This window comes from Copadichromis virginalis, unplaced genomic scaffold (assembly GCF_057382275.1).
Source record: "Copadichromis virginalis isolate Kocher_CV1m ecotype Utaka unplaced genomic scaffold, C_Virginalis_male_GT1.1 unmapped_scaffold_1, whole genome shotgun sequence".
Lineage (NCBI taxonomy): Eukaryota > Metazoa > Chordata > Actinopteri > Cichliformes > Cichlidae > Copadichromis > Copadichromis virginalis.
Window position 1 is genome coordinate 4402363 of NW_028188589.1, and position 20562 is coordinate 4422924.

The 20562-nt window shown below is 43.1% G+C and overlaps 1 protein-coding gene across 1 annotated transcript; it reads left to right on the top strand.

Annotated features, from left to right (window-relative positions):
• The first annotated feature begins 11834 nt into the window (after positions 1 to 11834).
• On the top strand, positions 11835 to 19730 carry LOC146679604 (protein NLRC3-like). Its single transcript, XM_085450398.1, has 6 exons — positions 11835 to 11914; positions 12905 to 13030; positions 13115 to 13213; positions 13283 to 13380; positions 14577 to 14650; positions 17934 to 19730. The coding sequence occupies exons 2-6, from the start codon at positions 12942 to 12944 to the stop codon at positions 19728 to 19730; spliced, it is 2157 nt and encodes a 718-aa protein (XP_085306524.1). The 5' UTR covers positions 11835 to 11914; positions 12905 to 12941.
• Positions 19731 to 20562: the final 832 nt, after the last annotated feature.

Below are 20562 nucleotides of genomic sequence, written 5' to 3' on the forward strand. Positions count from 1 at the left end.
TTTGATTCACCTTTTATTGTTTATTTTATTTTCACTTACTGAATACGGGACAGACTTGACTGGAGGAAAGAAGGGGAGAAAGAAAGAGAAACAGCTGAGAAGAGGGACGGGGGAGAAGGGCAAAAAACAAAAACCAACAGAATTTTATTTTCAATTAAATTACTAGATAATAAATTACTTTTGTATTGAATAAATAAAATAACTTAAAAATGAATTTGTAAATTAATATTTTATCGCACAATTCATTGTTTAAGCAAAGAACTTTTTATTTCGATGCGCTGGATCTTCTGGTCCTCTGCACATAAGTGGATTTCCATTTAGACTTTATATAGACAACAACTCAAAGTGCTTTACAACAAGTCACATTCACCCATACGATCATCTAGTGCTGTACTTTAAACACTTTAAACACAAACACAGATACTGTGGGGAGAGGCCACAGAGGCACAGGGAGAAAACTCACACAGAAATCCAACAATTAAAGAGGAACCTTCTCGATGTAACACTACCATCCTGCAAGATGACCTGGTCCTGGGCCATCTTAATAAGCATGCTGTGCACAGTAGTTTCATATTCCTGCCAGAACAAACACCAGACAGTTTGTACACAAGGCTCAGATTCTCGCTTTGCCAGATACAGACAATAGTTTAAGATCCTAATGTCTCTGCACAGCTCTGTATGTACTGAAATATCCAACCTCAGATATTTCCTGCTCACTCTCTGCACCGCCTTAGACAACAAGTAGTTCATGCTATACATAGCATTGACTTTTCATTCCAGCCATGTGCACTCATCAGGGCATCAGTGCTGCCGTAGTAACCACACTAACACTTCCTTGCACCTGTTGAAATGGCCTCAGTCTGATCGTGCCCTGAACAAACTCACCTTTAACATCCCACACACGGACTAAATATGTGCGTGTCAATAACACGTGACAGGAGAACATGCTGGTTGTCTGTCATGGGGCTGAATTAGAAACAGAGCAGGAACTACAGTTTGTCAGATTAAGACTGATCAGGTCCAACATCCGCTCCCAGCACTGATTTACACGTTTGGTGTCACATTGAAGGAAACGCCTACTGGCACAACCTGCATGTGTTAAACTGCTCCTGCGTGTAAACAGCGTGTCACTTACGGCTTTTTGCATCACAAGGACGCGCACTGGCGTCTCAGGGTGACTCAGATGTTTGCTGAATGAGGTGTAGACCGGACTAGGCGGGACTCATTTCACCAAAACACGAGCTTTTCCACCCACCAGTGTTTATCTGTGTGCTTATTTTAAAGAATTATTCCATCGTTATCAAATACGAAGCATTACACGCACGTCGAGCCGTTTCTGCTGAGTCAGACACCAGTGCTCCCGTGTGCTGATTCTCGGGTCCATCTTAAACTGGTGTGTTTGCGAATGAACTTCGGTAAAACGTTACAACGTTACCGGGCGCGCAGAGGGTCTCGGAGGCGTGTCGTACCTGTCCGGTGGTCGCGGGCTCCTCGTTCCCGGTGGGTGAAGGTGTTTCTCCTTCAAGCGATGCTGGGGTGACCGGAGAAGAAGCCATGTCCCCCCGACATCACCTCTCACTAAGCACCGCTCCTACTGTGACTGCTCTGTGCTGTGGCAGCACACTCCAGCCTGATAGTTCATTTTACAGCTTTTGGCACTGCGACGCTCTCCTCGGCTCGACAGACACAATCTCACCATGTCGGCACAATATACTGAGTGCAATCCATAACATGATTTTATCTCACTGTAACTTTTAAATCGACCAAATGTTGCGTAAATGACGTGTCACGTGACTTGAGCACATGCACACCCCCTGTCCTCACAGCAGACATTCATCTTAGCCCCCCCCCCCCGTGTTTTGAGATCATTGCTGCAACAAAAGGTTGCCACAGATATTTCTACATGAAACGTACTGATTCAGTTGGCACATATTTAACTATGGTTGGATGAGACCTGCACTCTGTTTTAATATAATGTTGTTTTGTTTGAGTGGCTGAAATAAAGCTAATAAAATAAATGAATACTAAAATAAAGCTGAATCACATCACAGGAACGACACAGCCCTGTTCCTCCGGGCTGTCAATCTGTGAATCAGCAAACATGTATGATTTATTGTCATTCATTTGCTAAACAAACTTACCTCTGAACTTTGACCCTGACAATTCAATTTTATTTATATAGCGCCAAATCACAACAAAAGTCGCCTCAAGGCGCTTCATAGATACAGAGAAAAACCCAACAATCATATGACCCCCTATGAGCAGCACTTTGGCGACAGTGGGAAGGAAAAACTCCCTTTTAACAGGAAGAAACCTCCGACAGAACCAGGCTCAGGGAGGGGCGGGGCCATCTGCTGTGATTGGTTGGGGTGAGAGAAGAAAAACAGGATAAAGACATGCTGTGGAAGAGAGACAGAGGTTAATAACAGGTATGATTCAATGCAGAGAGGTCTGTTAACACAACAAGGGAGATCCAGGTTTCCCAGCTGACGAGCAGAGGGCAGCGGCTTCCACTCGTTTGAGCAGTTTGTTGCGTGACCTCCTGTCTCTCACTGAACTAAAATGCCTCCAAACAACAGCAAAATAGATGGCACTCACTCCAACGTCTTGCAGCAAAAACATTAAGTGATGGGAAGAACAGGTGATGGATGAGCTGCAGATGTAACCGGTGTGATTCTGCGTTGTGTCTGATAAAAAAGGTAAAAGAAAGAAAGACCTCCCAGTAAATAATTTGCCCACTCCAGCTCCTACGACCAAATACAAACAGTGGGGAAGAGGGTTAGTTCAACCCACCACAGCTCCCAAGCTAGCAAGGAGTATATATTCATGCTAGCATTTATGGCGCCTAAAACACATTTATGATACACACATACGACACACTTATAACATCTAACAAAAACAGGCTTAATAATGACAATAATCGAACTAAAATTGCAACCAGAAACATCCAGGTGGCTAAATATGCATTATATGTGTGTTTTAAAGTGTTGGAAAGAAATGACACCCACCTCTCCCACAGGGGGATTGTAGAAAAGGGGAGAGGCAAAAGGGGTACACTGTATTTATAGGATTGCACCGAAGAAGAAGAAAAGAACGAGGAGGGGCTCTAACTGATAATGAACACAACTACAGGCTTGGAGGTCCTAAAAGTCAGGTATAAAAGGAGCAGTTTGGGGGTTTAGAACACATTATAACAATGTGATTTATGACCCTGTTACACAGAGCCAGCAGAATGAGCTGCTGCCACCACCACAATCAATGGTGACGCCAATTTAGAAAGAGCCCCAGTTGATTCCACTCTTGCCAGATGCTGAATACACATCGTCTAAAAGTGTGTGCCATTGACCAAAGGAGGAGTGGGCTGTTCACACATGCCTGTGTTCTTATGGAGCAGTCTTTGAGGATGGCGAGTCCAGAGCTGGAGGTTTAGATCTAAGAGAGTGATCCAAAGTCAGGAGAGGATTACACCCAACCTTCAGAGATCTTCCTATAAGCCAGAACTGGAAGCAGAGCCACCTTTGGCTATGATATCTTTACTGGACCCAGTAAGTCCAGTCAAGGTCAAAAACGTGGTCAGTCCCCCATTTAGTGCCATAGATCTGAAACATAGTAAACAAAATGCTAGTAAAAAGTTACAAACATGTTCAAGTTACATGTCTACAACTCCACAACAGACATACTTTGCTACTGGTGCCAAACAGTACTGCAGTCTGTAGCTTTCCAGCCATCCTTTGAACGTCTTTGAGTTTAATGTAGCCAAAACTGGATTCAGTAATCAGTGTTTATTTACAGAAGCCGTAGAGTATGGCTGCCACATGTGAACATCAGTGACGGCTCATTTAAACTGTAGGAACGATTAACCCAACATCAGAAAAATACTTCATTTTACATTAATGTGACAAATTAACACTGCTGGGACTTTTCTGGTCCTACACTGTTCATGTCCAAGTCAACACATTGTAAGATTTACACGTGGAAGGTCATCTAAGCTGCTTATGTGGAGATTACCTTTCCTTTAACAACGACCAGTTTCTTCTTTTCAGTTTTCAGTTTTATTTGTCATATGCAAGTTAGCACAGGGTCAACATTGCAATGAAATGTGTTTGACGAGCAGCAGTCACTCGGCAGCATCATACAGTAGGAGAAAATATAATAAAATAAAATAATAAAGAAAATAGAAAAATAGTAAGGAGCAAATATTAGAGAGACATGGTAAAAGAGAAAAGATGACTAAATATATTTGTATCTATAAATATATGTACACTAGTGATTAAATAAGAAAATCTTGAAGAGAAATATGACGGGAGGGCAGATGGGACATTGCACAGGAATGAGCAGCAGAAAATTTCAGTATTGCACTTTTAAATATAAATATCAATGACAATAAAGTGGAGTGACCAGTGCAGATTAAACAGAGTACTTGTGAAGCTGCAGGTAGCTTCTGAGTGCTGTGTTGTGTGTGTTTAAGTGTTGTGGTTGAGGTGTCGTATGGCTTGGTGGTAGAAACAGTTTTTGAGTCTTGTAGTCCGAGCAGACAGACTCCTGTAACGATGGTAACAAGGAGAACAGCTGATGTGCTGGGTGGCTGTGGTCCTTGATGATGCTGTGTGCTTTATGGAGGCACCGCTGGAGATAAATGTCCTGAATGGCAGGAAGCCTCGTGCCAGTGATGTGCTCTGCTGCCTTCACCCTCTGTAGTGATTTACGGCTGCTGGCAGAGCAGCTTCGTACCAAACTGTGATGCAGCTCGTCAGCAAGCTCTCGACTGCACACCTGTAGAAATTTGAGGTGATGTTGGCGTTCATGCCAAACTTCCTCAGCCTCCTCAGGAAGTAAAGCCGCTGGCGAGCTTTCCTGATTGTTCTCACCTCAAACACATTATTTACCCATCCAGGTGGAACATGTAGCTGTGCTCGGTTTGACAGCTTTCATCCTGGCAGCAGCGTCAGCTGAAGCATACAAGGCACACATAGATGTCACTGAGCTGGAGCTCTGGGAGAGACGTCGCCACTTTCAGGCCTTTAAACAAAGCTGTTGGAGCACAAGTCCCAAAGATTTATAGTTTCTCTTCATGTCTTCATTGTTCCTCCATGGAGAGATGTTCCAAGTAGCCTTGGCTCGAGACAGGCGTCCTGCAGGACTACCTACCAACTGTCCACTGTTTGCAGTCGTGGTAGAGTAATGTTGCCCACCAGTGACTGAAAACCATGGATTGGAGAAGAATGACAGAATTCAGTGACCTTGTGGGGCCATAACAGAGAAATGACAGCAGTGTAGTGGATCAAATAAAGAGTGATGATGTTATATTTGTGACTGTAGCAGGACCAAGGCTCAAAAGGTTGCAGGCGTTGTTAATTGAGCAGAAGATGGACGGCATCAAGCCCTCTCCTCGACAGCTACAGGATCACAGTCTGCAGGTTCAGTTATGCAACGTTTTAGCATCGATGCGTGAAGTTAAGAGCAGACAGGGAGGTTATTTTTGCACTGGGCTGGAATGACTCAGTTTACCTGTCAAAGGCTATCACGGCTGGGAGAAAACCCTCAGCATTAGTAAAGAAGGACCACGGTGGCCTCTGGGTAGAAACACTGCAGAGTTCATGTGGATACGCTGCTGCATTAGGTCAGATAGAAATATCATAAAGCATCATTAAGTAAAAACGTTTATTAAGAACAAATGTTTAAATATTGTTAACGTGTTTCCCAGAAACATCTGTAGAGACAAAGAGCTTTCTGTTGTTGCTTCGAGGAAACAAGCTCTTCTTTTTAGTTTTGTCCTGGTATTTATTCCAGGACGGACTCATCCACTGAGCAGTGTTTGGGTTTCTTCGTTTTCCTCGTTCTGGATGCAAACTATTACAACTTGGGCTTTATTTCAGTGACAATGGCCTTAAGCTGCAATACAACAGGAAGTTACTCATATATAGTAATTTCCCAGACCATATTAAAAATCCATTAACAGGAAATACAAATGATGGGACAATGCCACAGCATGGACATTAGAACAGTTGGGAAAATTTACCTGGAAAAAGGTGAAAATGAGGCTTCATTGAACTGGAATTACAAAGACCAGGAATGTGAGATCCACCAGCCACGACTGAGGGTTTTTACACGTCATATCCTCAAAGTAGAACTACAGTGATCAAAAGAATCGACTTTAATGTTATTCTTTCTTTATTTATGTCAGATTTAACCCCCCAAAAAGCTTTAATCTTTAACTAGTCTTTGGACGTAGCTACAGTACGGTCAGGTTGACAGTTTATGGGTAACATGTGGCCACCAGGCACTGCGACACACTTCCATGTTATATTACCTTGGCGTCCAGTAGGAATACAGGAGAATCATGTGAGGAATCTAAGAGTTGTTTCTTAATTCAATTCAGTTTTATTTACACAGCACCAAATCACAACAGCAGTCGTCTCAAGGTGCTTTATACTGTAAGGTAGCTCGTACAATAATACATACAGAGAAAAACCCAACAATATGACCCCCTGTGAGCAGCACTTTGGCGACAGTGGGAAGGAAAAACTCCCTTTTAACAGGAAGAAACCTCCGGCACTAGGCTCAGGGAGGGGCGGGGCCATCTGCTGTGATTGGTTGTGGTGAGAGAAGGAAGACAGGATAAAGACATGCTGTGGAAGAGAGACAGATGAACCGCTGAGTGTTGTCCCGTCGAGGTGGCTCTTCTATGTTGTGCATTTATGGCACCAAACCACAAATGCAAAGGAAGAAAGGGTCGAGGCACAGCACCCAGCTGCCTGACAATATTCAGGCAACCAGGGCCGTGCAGAGAGGTTTAAAGGGGCGGGTGCTCAAAGTTAGAAAGGGGCACATTGAACCAGGCTGAATAACAACAACACACATTCATCAAGAATCTAATATGGGCAACAAGGCAAAGCAAACGTAGCCGATGCTTTACCTGATGGGTACAATGTTGCTGTTGAGGGGTTGCTGTGGATAGTGCTGGAGGGCAGGGCTGTGTTGGTCTGAGACTGTAGACAGTAAAAAGTCCACAGGAGAGATGGTAGCTGATTAAACAAGTGTCATGAGATAATAACAAAATGCAAAGATTGGTGACAGCGCTTGGAACCATAAGGCAACAAAAAACTGTGAGAAATAATTTAGGCTCTGCCTGTGAATCACTCTTTGCTTCTCTTCTTCCTTCCATCCCATCATTTCATATATCACTCTGCACTTGCTGTCTATCTGAGAACAAGGCACAACTTGCTATTGCAATAAACTATAATCTAATTATCCACACCTAACAACTCTTGCACTTAATCAATAATAAAATGATGACAGAAAAATGTTATAGCCCTGCCTTTAGTAGCCTCACACAGCTCCTGCTGTTTCCTCCTCATGTCCTTACCAGCCATGTCTGCACAATGTTATATCATGAGTAATATTTTTTTAAATCCATCTAAATAAAACACACACATGCACGCACACAGTGACACTTTAGACCTTCTTCAGAATACTGTATATACTATGGGCATCATGGTGCTGATCCAGAATCCTTACATTATTATTTATTACTAGAGCTACAATAATAAAGCAATGAGGAGGGGGAAGTAATAAATATGAAATAATGTATTTATGATGATTCCATGTGTTTCACTATCCACTCTGTGCAGGGCAAAGCTTATTACATGTTTAAACTGTAGAGATACAATCATTTTACTGCTGTAAAATCCAACTTTTGTCTTATTTAAAATATAAATCTAATATAATCTGCTTCTTAATGTATGTTCTTTAAAATACAGCGTGTGTTTTTTAATATATTATAATTATAATCATTATTATGTGGACATGCATATTAGATCATTTTTAGTGAAATATAATCCCTCCAGAAAGGCAGGAAATGCCCGGAAACTTACTTTAAAACTAAATATGTTCCCTAAAACGGTGACAGAGCTACAGACCCATGACAGCCTTACACAGGTAGCCAGCAGCTGTGACCAGCACTACCTGTGCAGTTAATAAAAGGACAGGTAATGTTTGTCGCGCTGTTGCACACACAGCACGCTCGTTTGTTTCAGTTCGTCAGTAGCAACAAGACAGCTTACCAACGTGTACGTAATAAGCTAATACTCCTGTGTGCTACACACTACAGTGTACGCTGTACACCTACTTACTGGTTGTGTCGCATCAGTCTGTGTCTCTGAGTTAACTTGTGTTTCTCCTACAGCTCCGGACCGCTAAAAATGCGCGTGCTCTTTGTGAGCTCGTTCCCGGCTCGTAACCAGCGCGTTCTGCCGTCAAGGGCGATCATTGGTTAGATGTGATCATGTGACTGATGCAAGCCAGATCCTTTTATTTAGCAAAACTGTGATTAATAGTTAAATATTATTGTTGAGGGGCACAGACAGGACTCCGCACACACACACATAAAAAAATAATAATCTTTTTTTTTTTTTTTTAAAGTTGCCTCAACAAAAGGGCACCTTGGGCACCCATCAGGAAAGGGGCGGGTGCTCAAGCCCCTCTAGCCCCCCCCCTCTGCACGTGCCTGCAGGCAACATCCAAAGCCCCACAAAGGACCTACCAGCCCCCACACCCCACTGGCCCCGCCCAGATCAAGGAGCTGTCACAGCAGACAAAAATGTGAAGTCCGCACATAGTCGCCATGGCACCCACCAACCCACCACACCATCCCCCATGGAGCTACCAGGAGAGGCATACTGGCCCACTGAGGATCACAGAGGAGCAGACCCAGGGGGCCTGACAGCACAGCCCCCACCCACCAGTCCTGCAGCTTATTTTATCTTGTCAGCGTGAGCCCCACCTAAAGGGGACAGAGGGATTAGTGAGTTGCATTAGTGGGGCAGGAGAGAGTGAAGCAGGGGAGCCAATGTCACTGCGATACGACTCCTCAACACCATCCAGCCTGCCCCACCACTCATAATGAGTCCTGCTGTGCTCTGTAGCAATGATGCATTTTATGTGTGTGTGCCAGGTTAGTGCTGTGGATTCAAAGGAGCACAGTTCCACTAAACAGGAGATCAGGATAAACCCCAGTAACCAACCCTGCCCCCGCCATCACATATTCTCAATCCCAACAGAGGCCAGCCCCACAATGACATGCCACACGTGATACACAGCCAACATTACTGTTATAATTACATCTTTATTACTTTCCTTTCAACCTCTTTATTTTGCACCTTAAACTTTCTTCGGTTGCTACAAGCCACAAAGTCCTTTATGGTTTGTCTCTGTTGTGTGGAGGGCTGTTTTTAAGAGCTCAAAAATGGGTGTATCAGAGTCAAACAGGCAGCACAGTGGAAAAGTGGTTGGCACTGTTTCCTGACAGCAAGAAGGTTCTGGGTTCAAATCCAACATCTAAGCTGTTTGCATGCTCTCCCCATGTCTGGGTCCTCTCTGGGTTCTCTGGCTCCCACAGTCCAAAGACGAGCAGTTAGTGGGGTTAGGTTGATTGGTGTATGTGCCCATGAGTATGAGTGTACACGGGTGTTTCTCTGTGTTAGTGACAGTCTGACAGAAGGCTGCATCCCTCAGCCTCATGTGGGCTGTGTAGCCCCTTTACAACTGCAGTGAGAGCTCAGACCTGTTTCTGGTGGGTGGTGGACTCCTCCAGGGCTTCCCCTGATTCCCCTTCTGCCACAGAAGACTGTGGCCTCAGAAACTCATATCTGCTTTTTGCAAATGAAGCGAACCTGTTGGCTTCATCAGCAGGGGCGGATGTAGAAGGGTGGCATGGGGTGGCAGATGCCACCCTAAAATGATCCCTTGCCACCCCAAGTGCCACCCCAGTTTTGCATATGACAGTGTTGTTTATTAAAATAAGTTTAACAGTTTGAGCGTAGTTACAGTCAGCAGTGAATATAAATGCTAGAACTGGATATATTCCATAGTGTCCCCCCCTCCACATTAACAAATGGTTCAGCCCATAGCAGGACCGGCTTTCTTCTTGTTTTCAGTAGCAAGCGATGCTTATGATTGTGCCAGAGCACATTTTGAACAACACCATGGGAATTTTGGATTTTACACAGGTGGGTGGATGTTACACTGTGGAAATGAAGGAAGGTGAGTGCTATTTTAAATGGTTGTAGAAAATGAAAAAACAGCAGGTGTATTGGCTGCATTTTTAGATAAATAGTTGTATCTGTTTACAAAATGTACAATTTATATTTGCATTTCAAGTTATAAACATTTACCCAACACGTCTGTGGTTTTTTTACAGTAAAAAATACTGCTAGGATTTTAGGTTCTTTGTGTGATTTCAGATCAGTAATAGTTACATTAATAGTAATAGTAATACTAATGCAGTATGTCAGTGAAAAAACAACTAAATTCAGTTGAGCTGAAAAGATACCAAACAAAGCAAGAGGAGGAAAAAATAAAATGAAACAATCTGAGGGTGAAATACAAACGTAAACTCAAAGGAGTCACAAATGTCCGGTTGTGTTTCAGACCTCAGAGGGTGAATCCAACAAATCATGAAAAATGAGGTTTACATGTTTGTTCATGACAGTGCAGATTTCTGACATTTTGTGTAATTTAAGCTGCAACAATGTGACTGTTTTCTAACAAAAACAGTGAAACTTAAGTTAGACTTGTGTTTGTAAATGAAGCGCCCCATGTTGTGTAGCTTTCTGGAGTTTATACTTATTGGGCTACATATGTATTTAATATACAGGCTGTACAGTACATAACATCAAAACTCACATGTTTCATGTAACTAAAGTGTGTAATCATGTGGGTACAGACAATAATTAAGTTATAGACTATATTTATATGAAAAACGTGCATACTTACTGCATTTGAATCATTTTAACCACATGTAACCACCTGCATATGTGTTTGGGGGGAAAAGGCTTTGATTTTGCCACCCTAAGAAAATTTCTCTAGAGCCGCCCCTGACCATTTCACAGGATTTGCATTTAAAGATGCAACAAGACTAAAATGGTTAGGGTCAGGAGGTCAAAGGTCAGAGCTCCTGTGGGTCTGAGGGCGGCCTCACGCTGGAGAAGGATGAAGGAGTCTGACCTGAGCCAGTGTTTGACATGAACACATCAGCACTGCTGTCAGTGAGCCTAACGACAGCCGTTAGCATCATTTCAGTGTTTCAGTCATAAAAACACTTCCTGTCTCTGTGGTGGTTACAGTGACATCATGCAGTTTGTGCTTTGACCTCCAGAGGGCGACAAATCAGCACAGACAGAGAGCTCCATTCAAACTTTGCTGCCATCAGGAATAATTCTTCAAATATAATCATCAGTGTTTGAGCAGTTATGATATCAGGGACAATCTAGACATGTGTGACAATACTGAACATGTCACATGACACACCTCAAACATCATGTGATCCACTCTCAGTCTGCACTTTCATTCATGACTTCAACAGGTTGAAATGAGCTTTGAAGAAACATTCAGTGAAATAAATCTTTCATGGATTCATGTGAGCAGCAGATGAACTTTGTACCAACAACATCTTCAATAACAGAGTCTGAATGAAGCTCAGGTGTTGATGCTGCTCCCTGATTGGACGCTTGGTTTCAGCTCTGCTCTCAGTCTTTACTGCACAGGTGAAGGTAGAAAGTGTGACTGGATCTATAGACTGGAAACAGAGAAACATGCTGAACATTTGAAGCTTTGCAGCAGAAATGTTCATGTTACAAATACAGCAGAGCTGATCTGGGATCAGTGTGTTCACACCTGCAGCTACAACAAGGTTTCATGTCTCCACACGTCAGCATGTGAACTTTACTCTGACTCAGTCTGAGCAGTCAGACGGCATATTTTTAAAGTTAACACATCAGCACACACAGAGCTGAGCCCCTCCCACCTGTGCTGAGTTTCAGGTGGAGTCCCGCCTCCTTCCAGGAAGCAGCTCACCTGTGTGTCCGTGTTTAGTGTCCAGGTGTGGAGTGGAGCTTGTTGTTGGTGTGAAGAAACTGTAAGTTTGCTTTGTTTCCTCCTTTAACAGTTTGTCTTTAGGAACTTTACTGTTTGTTCAGCTCGTGTTTGATTTCTTCACACAACAAACTGTGTGTGTTTGTATTTCCGGTCTCTCCATTAAAGTCAGTGTGTAATGTTTCCTGGCTAACATCAGCTGTGTGCAGCTTAGTTCAGCACAAATCTGCCGCTCCATAGTTCACGGTAACGGACTCACAGCTGGACCAACGAGGCCGAGTGTGTCCGCCACTCTGAGCTACGTTCGTGTTTGTGTACTTGTAGTTTGTACTTTGAGTTCACTCAGAGCCCACAGAGGACGCAGCGTACGTGATGACGTCACAGCCCTTTACCTCCTTTACTGTCACTGTGATTAATATTTACACAGGAGACACCTGCAGAGCTCTGACGCTAAGCTAGCACACAGCATGCTAACGCTAAGCTAAAGCTAAGCTAACACTAAGCTAAAGCTAAGCTAACACTAAGCTAACACTAAGAGTTCTTACAGACACGAGTTAAAAAGCTGCTTTTAGTGTGTGATCAGAGTCCAGGACTGAGAGCATCAGCAGAGCTGATGGATGATGAATTACTGGATGGAAGAAGCTTCTCATTAGCAGTGAATCAGTGTGTGTGCAGTTCTCTGCAAACTCAGCAGCAAGAATTAGTGTGAAGCTTTAACTCTGCTGATCCTCTTTGAATCCTGGATCAGCTGAAAGGTTTAAAATGTTGTTCACACGTGTTGGACTGACTGAAGCTTCCAGTCACAGTGAATCAGTGTGTGTCAGTGAATGCATCGTGTGTGCTTCAGGCTCCATCTAGTGGACTGATAGCAGAGCAGCTGATGGCAGCTTCCTCTGCCTCACACTGCTGTCTGACTGCATCCAGCTGACACTGAGATGAAGCAGGAAAGAAGCAGCTGATATTTGGACAGCACACATGATGAAAGGAGGATTTCAGCTGATGTGCACATGAATGATTTGTGTTTCCTCTGCAGGTAGAAAGTGTGTGTGAGCTGATGTGAATTGAGCAGCATGGATCAGTGTGAGGACAGAGAGGAGGGAGTCCCTCCCTCTAAAAGCACTCTGTGTGGGGAACATGAGAGCCAGACCAAAGCTCAGAGGTGAGATGACCATCTCTAACTGTCCATGACTCTTCTCCATGTCACAGCTCAGCACTCACATCACTGCTGCATCATTCTTCACAGGAACCAGCCTGGACCTCCACCCAGCTCTGTGTCCTGTGAAAGTAACTCAGTCAAAGATGCCATTAAGAGATTTGAGCAAAGACAGTCAGCTGAGAAAAGGTAAGCTAACACCAATAATATCAGCTGATATGTGATGAGAATTTTACTGAAGATTTATAACTTTTTCAGGATCCATCAGAGACTCAAACCTGGACCTCGACCCAGCTCTGTGTCCTTACAGAGTGACTGGTCTAAAGGTCATCCCAGCCTGTGTCTGCTGCAGAGAGGTGAGCTGTTAGCAACATGAACTCTTTGATTAAACTGCTCGATGTTGTTGGATATAAACTACAAACACGTCGTTCCCTCAGTCCCATTTAAACTGTCTTTTAAAACAAGCCTTTGGTTTCTAAACAACTGAAAACCCACTTCAGCAAACAGGAAGTGATCAGAGCGTCCGTCCACTTCCTGTCAGGCCCTGCAAACATTTCATATTGAAGAAAAGTAGTTGATATCTCACATTTTTACTCCACCACATTCAACCATTGTGACATTTTACAGCATGAAACTCTTGTCACATGACTCCTGTTATGTTATAGAGTCATGTGACCACCAGGGAGGGATTTGTATGGATGAAACACATTCAAATCAATCTGATTCATCAATGGAAACATTTTTGGTGTAAATGCAGCAACACTGAAAACGCTGAAGATAAAAACACAACAGATGAAATATGAACAAATCGAGGCTTTGAATACACGTGTGTGTGTGTTTGAGACACAGAGATAAATGGATTGTGTGTCTGTCCTATTGCTGCGTGAGGGTTTTATTGTAGATTTTGTGCGTGTACACTTTTGACCACGAAGGTGTTGAAAGGGCGTAAAACAGTTGGAGGCACCAGAGTGAACACTAGTGCTGTCAGTAGATTAAAACATGACTAATTAATGACACAATCTTCTGTCATTAATCCTGATTAATCACAATTACTTGATCAATAGCTGCAGTTACATTTTTCCAACTTTATATTTAAGCCTGTAACAGACGTTTACACCATATAATGAAGTCAATGCAGAATAAACACAAAGAATGTTAAACGCTTCAATTCAAAGAGACTTTGAATAGTTTTCAGTCTTTAACTCAGCTTCTCTGCTGTAAATACAACTTTGTAACAAACATATATACTAAAAGCTAAGTGTGCACTAATATATAATAATATATAATCTATATTACTGCTGTTAATGAAAATGTTTAATCAGACTCATCACAGGGTTACTGTGGATTCATTTGGATTAATCACCATTAAACATCATTTTTAATGTAAACGAATCAAAGTTCATTTCATGAGCAAACAGACTCGAGAGAAAAGGGCAAATTTACACACTTAACATGTTTATTGAACATGTAAACATTGATTAACCTCCTGAATGAGCCGACCCCCCAGGGACAGTCCTGCATGCTAATGATGGGCTCTGCTCTGTACCTGCAGGATTCTGTCAGCCACAAACTCCTCAGCTGATCCTGAATCTGAGCCCATCTGTCAAACCATCATTTTCTTCACAGGTCTGTGGAGGTGGCACTGATCCTGCAGCAGTCTAACACTCTCTGTCACTCTTCTTCAAGTCTTTGACACGAGGAACCAAAACTATGTTATTAACAACACTAACAGGTCTGCAGTTTGTCCACTTGGCAGTTGTGTCATCAGTGCTTTGCATCGTTGTGATATTTTAAGCTGGAAGTGCTTCGGTGAAAAGAAAATTCCTTCTGTCACGATGTGCAGAATCCTTCATGTTGGTCGGCTGGTCCGCCTTGTTATTTTTTTAATGCTCAAACTTTCCATCGGGAGGTCAGTGTGTGTTTGTCATCTTCCATATTGAGCTGATTGGTTCAGCTGCCATCACTAACAGATGTGCTGCACATCTGCACGTGTGCAAAGGTAACTCTACTCGGACAAACTGCTCGAAGTGCGTTGATAGAAACATTTCAGGGATTTTGAGTCGTTCTGCTCTCCAGATGTGTCGTGTTAAAGGTTTTTATCATGTTAATCATGATAACAGATGAACCCCTAACCCTACATGTTAATTTTGACAGCACTGCTAAATCCTTTTTAATGTTCTTCTGTCAGATCATTGATTAGACTCGACTCCAAATACGAGACTCAGAAAACTCAAATGAAAACTCAAATCAAAGCAATGAGAAAAGGACCTCTAATGTTAGAATGAAAACATATGGAAGTGGTCAGGTTTCAAACACTCGATGAATCTACTGCACAGTTACATTCAGGGACCTTTGGCCTCCTGAGAGCATTAGTTGATGGTTCATCACAGTTTTCTCAAAGTTTCCTCTGAGCTTCTGCAGCATCATCACTTCCATCACTGATGAAAGAAAGTTCATAGAAAACAGAAAATATATCTTCAGAATCTGAGAGTCTAAAACTTGACAGACTTGATTCAGATGAAGTTATTTGAGCAGAAACTCCTGGATCTTTATCCTGTGTTGATCTAATCCTTCATGGTTCTTCCACAGAGTGGAGCAGCAGAGCTCAGAGGTTCCCAGTGGTCAGTCTGCCCAGCAGCATCAAACACAGCTGGACTCCATATTTATGGTCTGTACATGTACAACAACTACTTTATTATTAATAATAATGCATTTATTTATAGGTCCCTTTCAGAACACCAAGGACTCTGTGGACTAAATGACCAAAAGAAACAAACTTTGAAATCAGACGGTGCAAATATGATCACAGGGAAACGTTTTAAACATCGAGGCTTTAAACAGAAACCAAAGTGAAACAGTTTGTAGTCGAGATCAGTGGGGATGAAGCTGAATAACTGTTTCTTCAATATCTTTGAGCTCTTAAAAAAACAAAAACTAGCTGAAAGTGTGGCTGCTCTTATGAAAAGTACAGAGAAATTATGGGTCGCTCAACACTTGTGCACAATATAAGAGTTTAAATAAATCTGAAGAATAACTCAAAGTCCTACAATCATACTGATAAAATCATCTACAGCTAACTATCCAAGTGGATTTGTTTAAGACAGCTCCATCTGCTGGTGGCCCTCTGCAGGTGCATGAAAGGGGCGTGTTTATAGTGAAAGTAGTAGAGGAAGTAAACCCCACGGGAAGGAGGAGGACTCTCAGCAGCTTCCAGCTCATATTCAGACATTTGACTTCTCACTGAAAGCAGCAAGTTTGAGTGTCTGTACCTTAGTTAGAAGAGATAACATGTCAGTAGTAATTAGAGTTGATTGAGCAATGCTGTCCTTGTAATGTAGTTTATGATTTTTATGGACAAGTCCAGTTTTTCTGTAGAGCCTCTCAAGTTGGTGACAGCAGCAGTGGAAGTTCACGTGTAAACCAGAGCAGCAAATCAGGTCCAAATGTGTTGTTCACAGTGAGTGGGATCATCATTGGCTGCTATGTTAACCTCCTGCAGCAGGATGTGTTTGGTCAGAGAATGGATAGATCACTAAGTCATTGTTGAGTTTAGGGAGACAGTAGACAGTTGGAGGAGGTTCAGCCAGTTGACACACAGTAGATAAAATAACTGATTTATTCATCTGAGAAAAGTCACAGAGTTGTGTCTTGATGCTCAATCATCCAGGTACGTAAATCCCAAAAAGCTTGATTCTGTTCATCTGGATGTTTTCAGTGGGAGAAACGTTTCATCATCATCAGGTGACTTCTTCAGTCTCAGCTGACTGCAGGTTTCAATCTCATAAACAGGACATTTGTATGACTGAAACCAGCCCACTGAAGGAACAATGTGCTGGGAGGTCAGTTCATTGATCATTGGTACGCATATTGTCAGGACCATTGATCAATGGTTGTTGATCAATGGTCATGAGTCCAGTTCACAGAGAGCTGGGGAATGGCTGCAATCACAGCATGTAAGATGGTGACAGTTGTACCCTTAGGCCCCTCCTCCATTCAGAGATGGTCTTTCCCTTTCACTTAAATGGCCTCCTTGACTCCGCCCTCAAACCAGCGTTCACATTTACTCAGGACCTTCTTGATGTGAAGTTCTTCTGCTTCGCTGGCTGCTGTGTCTGTGGGGATGGTGTTTGTTCTGTGTTGTAGTGTCCTGATGACGCCCAGTTTGTGCTCCAGTGGATGATGAGAGTCAAACCTTAAATACTGATCTGTATGTGTAAACAGAGTGAACCTTTAAGACCAGTTGTCTGTACGATCAACTCAGTCACCTGAAACATCTCCAAGTTTCTGGCTTTGATCATCAACCTGTTGGTAGTTCAGCTCTGAACACCAGTGAAATGTTTCTCCCACTGAAATCGCTGCATTCATATGAACAGCATCAACGTTTTGGGATCATGGAGTTGTGGACAAAGTCTCAGTTAATCAGATAAAGTCAAACCTATAATTGGTAAAGAGTTCGTGGATGATATGCCCCTTGATCGTAAAGAAGTGGATGTTGTGTGGACTAAAGTTCAGAGTGGTGGGTCATTCATAAATATTCTGTTCCAGCTGCTGGAGGACAACATCATCACTTTTGTGAAGAACGAGCTGAAGAAGATCCAGAAGACTCTGAATCCAAATAAGCCCCAGTGCTTGGAGTTTCAGAGGGAGGATGATGAGCAGAGGAGAAACAGCAGAGAGGCATTTGTGAAGATCACAGTGGACTTCCTGAGGAGAATGAAGCAGGAGGAGCTGGCTGACCGTCTGCAGAGACGTAAGAGGATTTATCTAAAGATTTAAGCTGCTGGATAAATGAGACACTTGTGACACCAGTGTGTTCAGTCATTTCTCAGTGGGTCAGAAATTGTCATCAGCATTTTGTAAAATATGATTGTTAAAGTTGTATTTTTATTATTATTATTCAGAACTTCCAGCTGCTGTTTGTCATCGTAACCTTAAATCCACCCTGAAGAAGAAGTTCCAGTGTGTGTTTGAGGGCATCGCTAAAGCAGGAAACCCAACCCTCCTGAATCAGATCTACACAGAGCTCTACATCACAGAGGGAGGGACTGCAGAGGTCAATGATGAACATGAGGTCAGACAGATTGAAACAGCATCCAGGAAACCAGACAGACCAGAAACAACCATCAGACAAGAAGACATCTTTAAAGCCTCACCTGGCAGAGACGAACCAATCAGAACAGTGCTGACAAAGGGAGTGGCTGGCATTGGGAAAACAGTCTTAACACAGAAATACAGCCTGGACTGGGCTGAAGACAAAGCCAACCAGGACATCCAGTTCATATTTCCATTCACTTTCAGAGAGCTGAATGTGCTGAAAGAGGAAAAGTTCAGCTTGGTGGGACTTGTTCATCACTTCTTTACTGAAACCAAAGAAGCAGGAATCTGCAGCTTTGAAGACTTCCAGGTTGTGTTCATCTTTGATGGTCTGGATGAGTGTCGACTTCCTCTGGACTTCCACAAAACTACAATCCTAACTGACCCTAGAAAGTCCACCTCAGTGGATGTGCTGCTGATAAACCTCATCAGGGGGAAACTGCTTCCCTCTGCTCGCCTCTGGATAACCACACGACCTGCAGCAGCCAATCAGATCCCTCCTGTCTGTGTTGGCATGGTGACAGAGGTCAGAGGGTTCACTGACCCACAGAAGGAGGAGTACTTCAGGAAGAGGTTCAGAGATGAGGAGCAGGCCAGCAGGATCATCTCCCACATCAAGACATCACGAAGCCTCCACATCATGTGCCACATCCCAGTCTTCTGCTGGATCACTGCTACAGTTCTGGAGGATGTGCTGGAAACCAGAGAGGGAGGACAGCTGCCCAAGACCCTGACTGAGATGTACATCCACTTCCTGGTGGTTCAGGCCAAAGTGAAGAAGGTCAAGTATGATGGAGGAGCTGAGACAGATCCACACTGGAGTCCAGAGAGCAGGAAGATGATGGAGTCTCTGGGAAAACTGGCTTTTGATCAGCTGCAGAAAGGAAACCTGATCTTCTATGAATCAGACCTGACAGAGTGTGGCATCGATATCAGAGCAGCCTCAGTGTACTCAGGAGTGTTCACACAGATCTTTAAAGAGGAGAGAGGACTGTACCAGAACAAGGTGTTCTGCTTCATCCATCTGAGTGTTCAGGAGTTGCTGGCTGCTCTTCATGTCCATCTGACCTTCATCAACTCTGGACTCAATCTGCTGGAACAACAACAAACAACATCCAAGAAATCTAAATTATTTAACAAACCAAACCTACAATCTCTCCACCAGAGTGCTGTGAACAAGGCCTTACAGAGTCCAAATGGACACCTGGACTTGTTCCTCCGCTTCCTCCTGGGTCTTTCCCTGCAGACCAATCAGACTCTCCTACGAGCCCTGATGACACAGACAGGAAGTAGCTCACTGACCAATCAGGAAACAGTCCAGTACATCAAGAAGAAGCTCAGTAAGAATCTGTCTGCAGAGAAAAGCATCAATCTGATCCACTGTCTGAATGAACTGAATGATCGTTCTCTAGTGGAGGAGATCCAACAATACAGGACTTCAGGAAGTCTCTCCACAGGTAAACTGTCTCCTGCTCAGTGCTCAGCTCTGACCTTCATCTTACTGTCATCAGAAGAAGATCTGGATGAGTTTGACTTCAAGAAATACTCTGCTTCAGAGGAGGCTCTTCTGAGAATGCTGCCAGTGGTCAAAGCCTCCAACAAAGCTCTGTGAGTAAATCTGTTGTGATCGCTTCATTGTTAAAATCATGGGAAATAAATCAGAAATGCTGAGTTCAAAGAGCACTGTAACATTTTTTTAAAATAGTAAATTAAATGATCATCAGTCACTCAGTAAATATATGGTAGTTTTAATGTTTCACTCCAGCATTTCTAAAACACACTTTGTTCTGTAACTCTTATCAAAGGACAATCCAGACCCAGCCTATAAGAACATGAGCTCTGATGCTTCAGCCCCTCTGACAGGTTTATTATCCTCAGCTTGTTCACTTGTCTCCAACTCCAGGAGTTTGGTTGTTTTATTCTAAAGCACAAACTTCACCTGCCAGACTTCACCTACATCTTTTTCTGATGTTCATAATTTAAGTTCAAGTTTGTATCTCACTTTCAGTGCACACTCTCCCTTTTTAAATATAAATCTCTGCTGTGCTGTCATGTTTTCATCCTGTATGGAGGGAGAACTTCGGTCTTCATTACTGAAATTGCCTCTAAGGTCGTGTTTCTTGTCAGTAACCATATGTAACTGTAAGGCTTCCATAACCAGTGTTATCACAGAATTACAGTGGGTTCACTCTGGGTCCTCTACAGTTTCTTCCCACTGTCCACAGACATGCAGTTAGGTTACCTGGTGATCTAAACTTCATGCAGGTGTGAGTGAGAGTGGTTGTCTGTCCCTCTGTGGGCTTAGTGGAAGAGACTGGATGGATCTCTGCTTTGTCTTTGATATATGCTGACAGCAAACATTCTCCATGAAGTCTGCATTTCAGCTCATCTCCTTTATACACACCTTTAACAGGAAGAGTTTTATACAGCTAGTGTTTAAAATC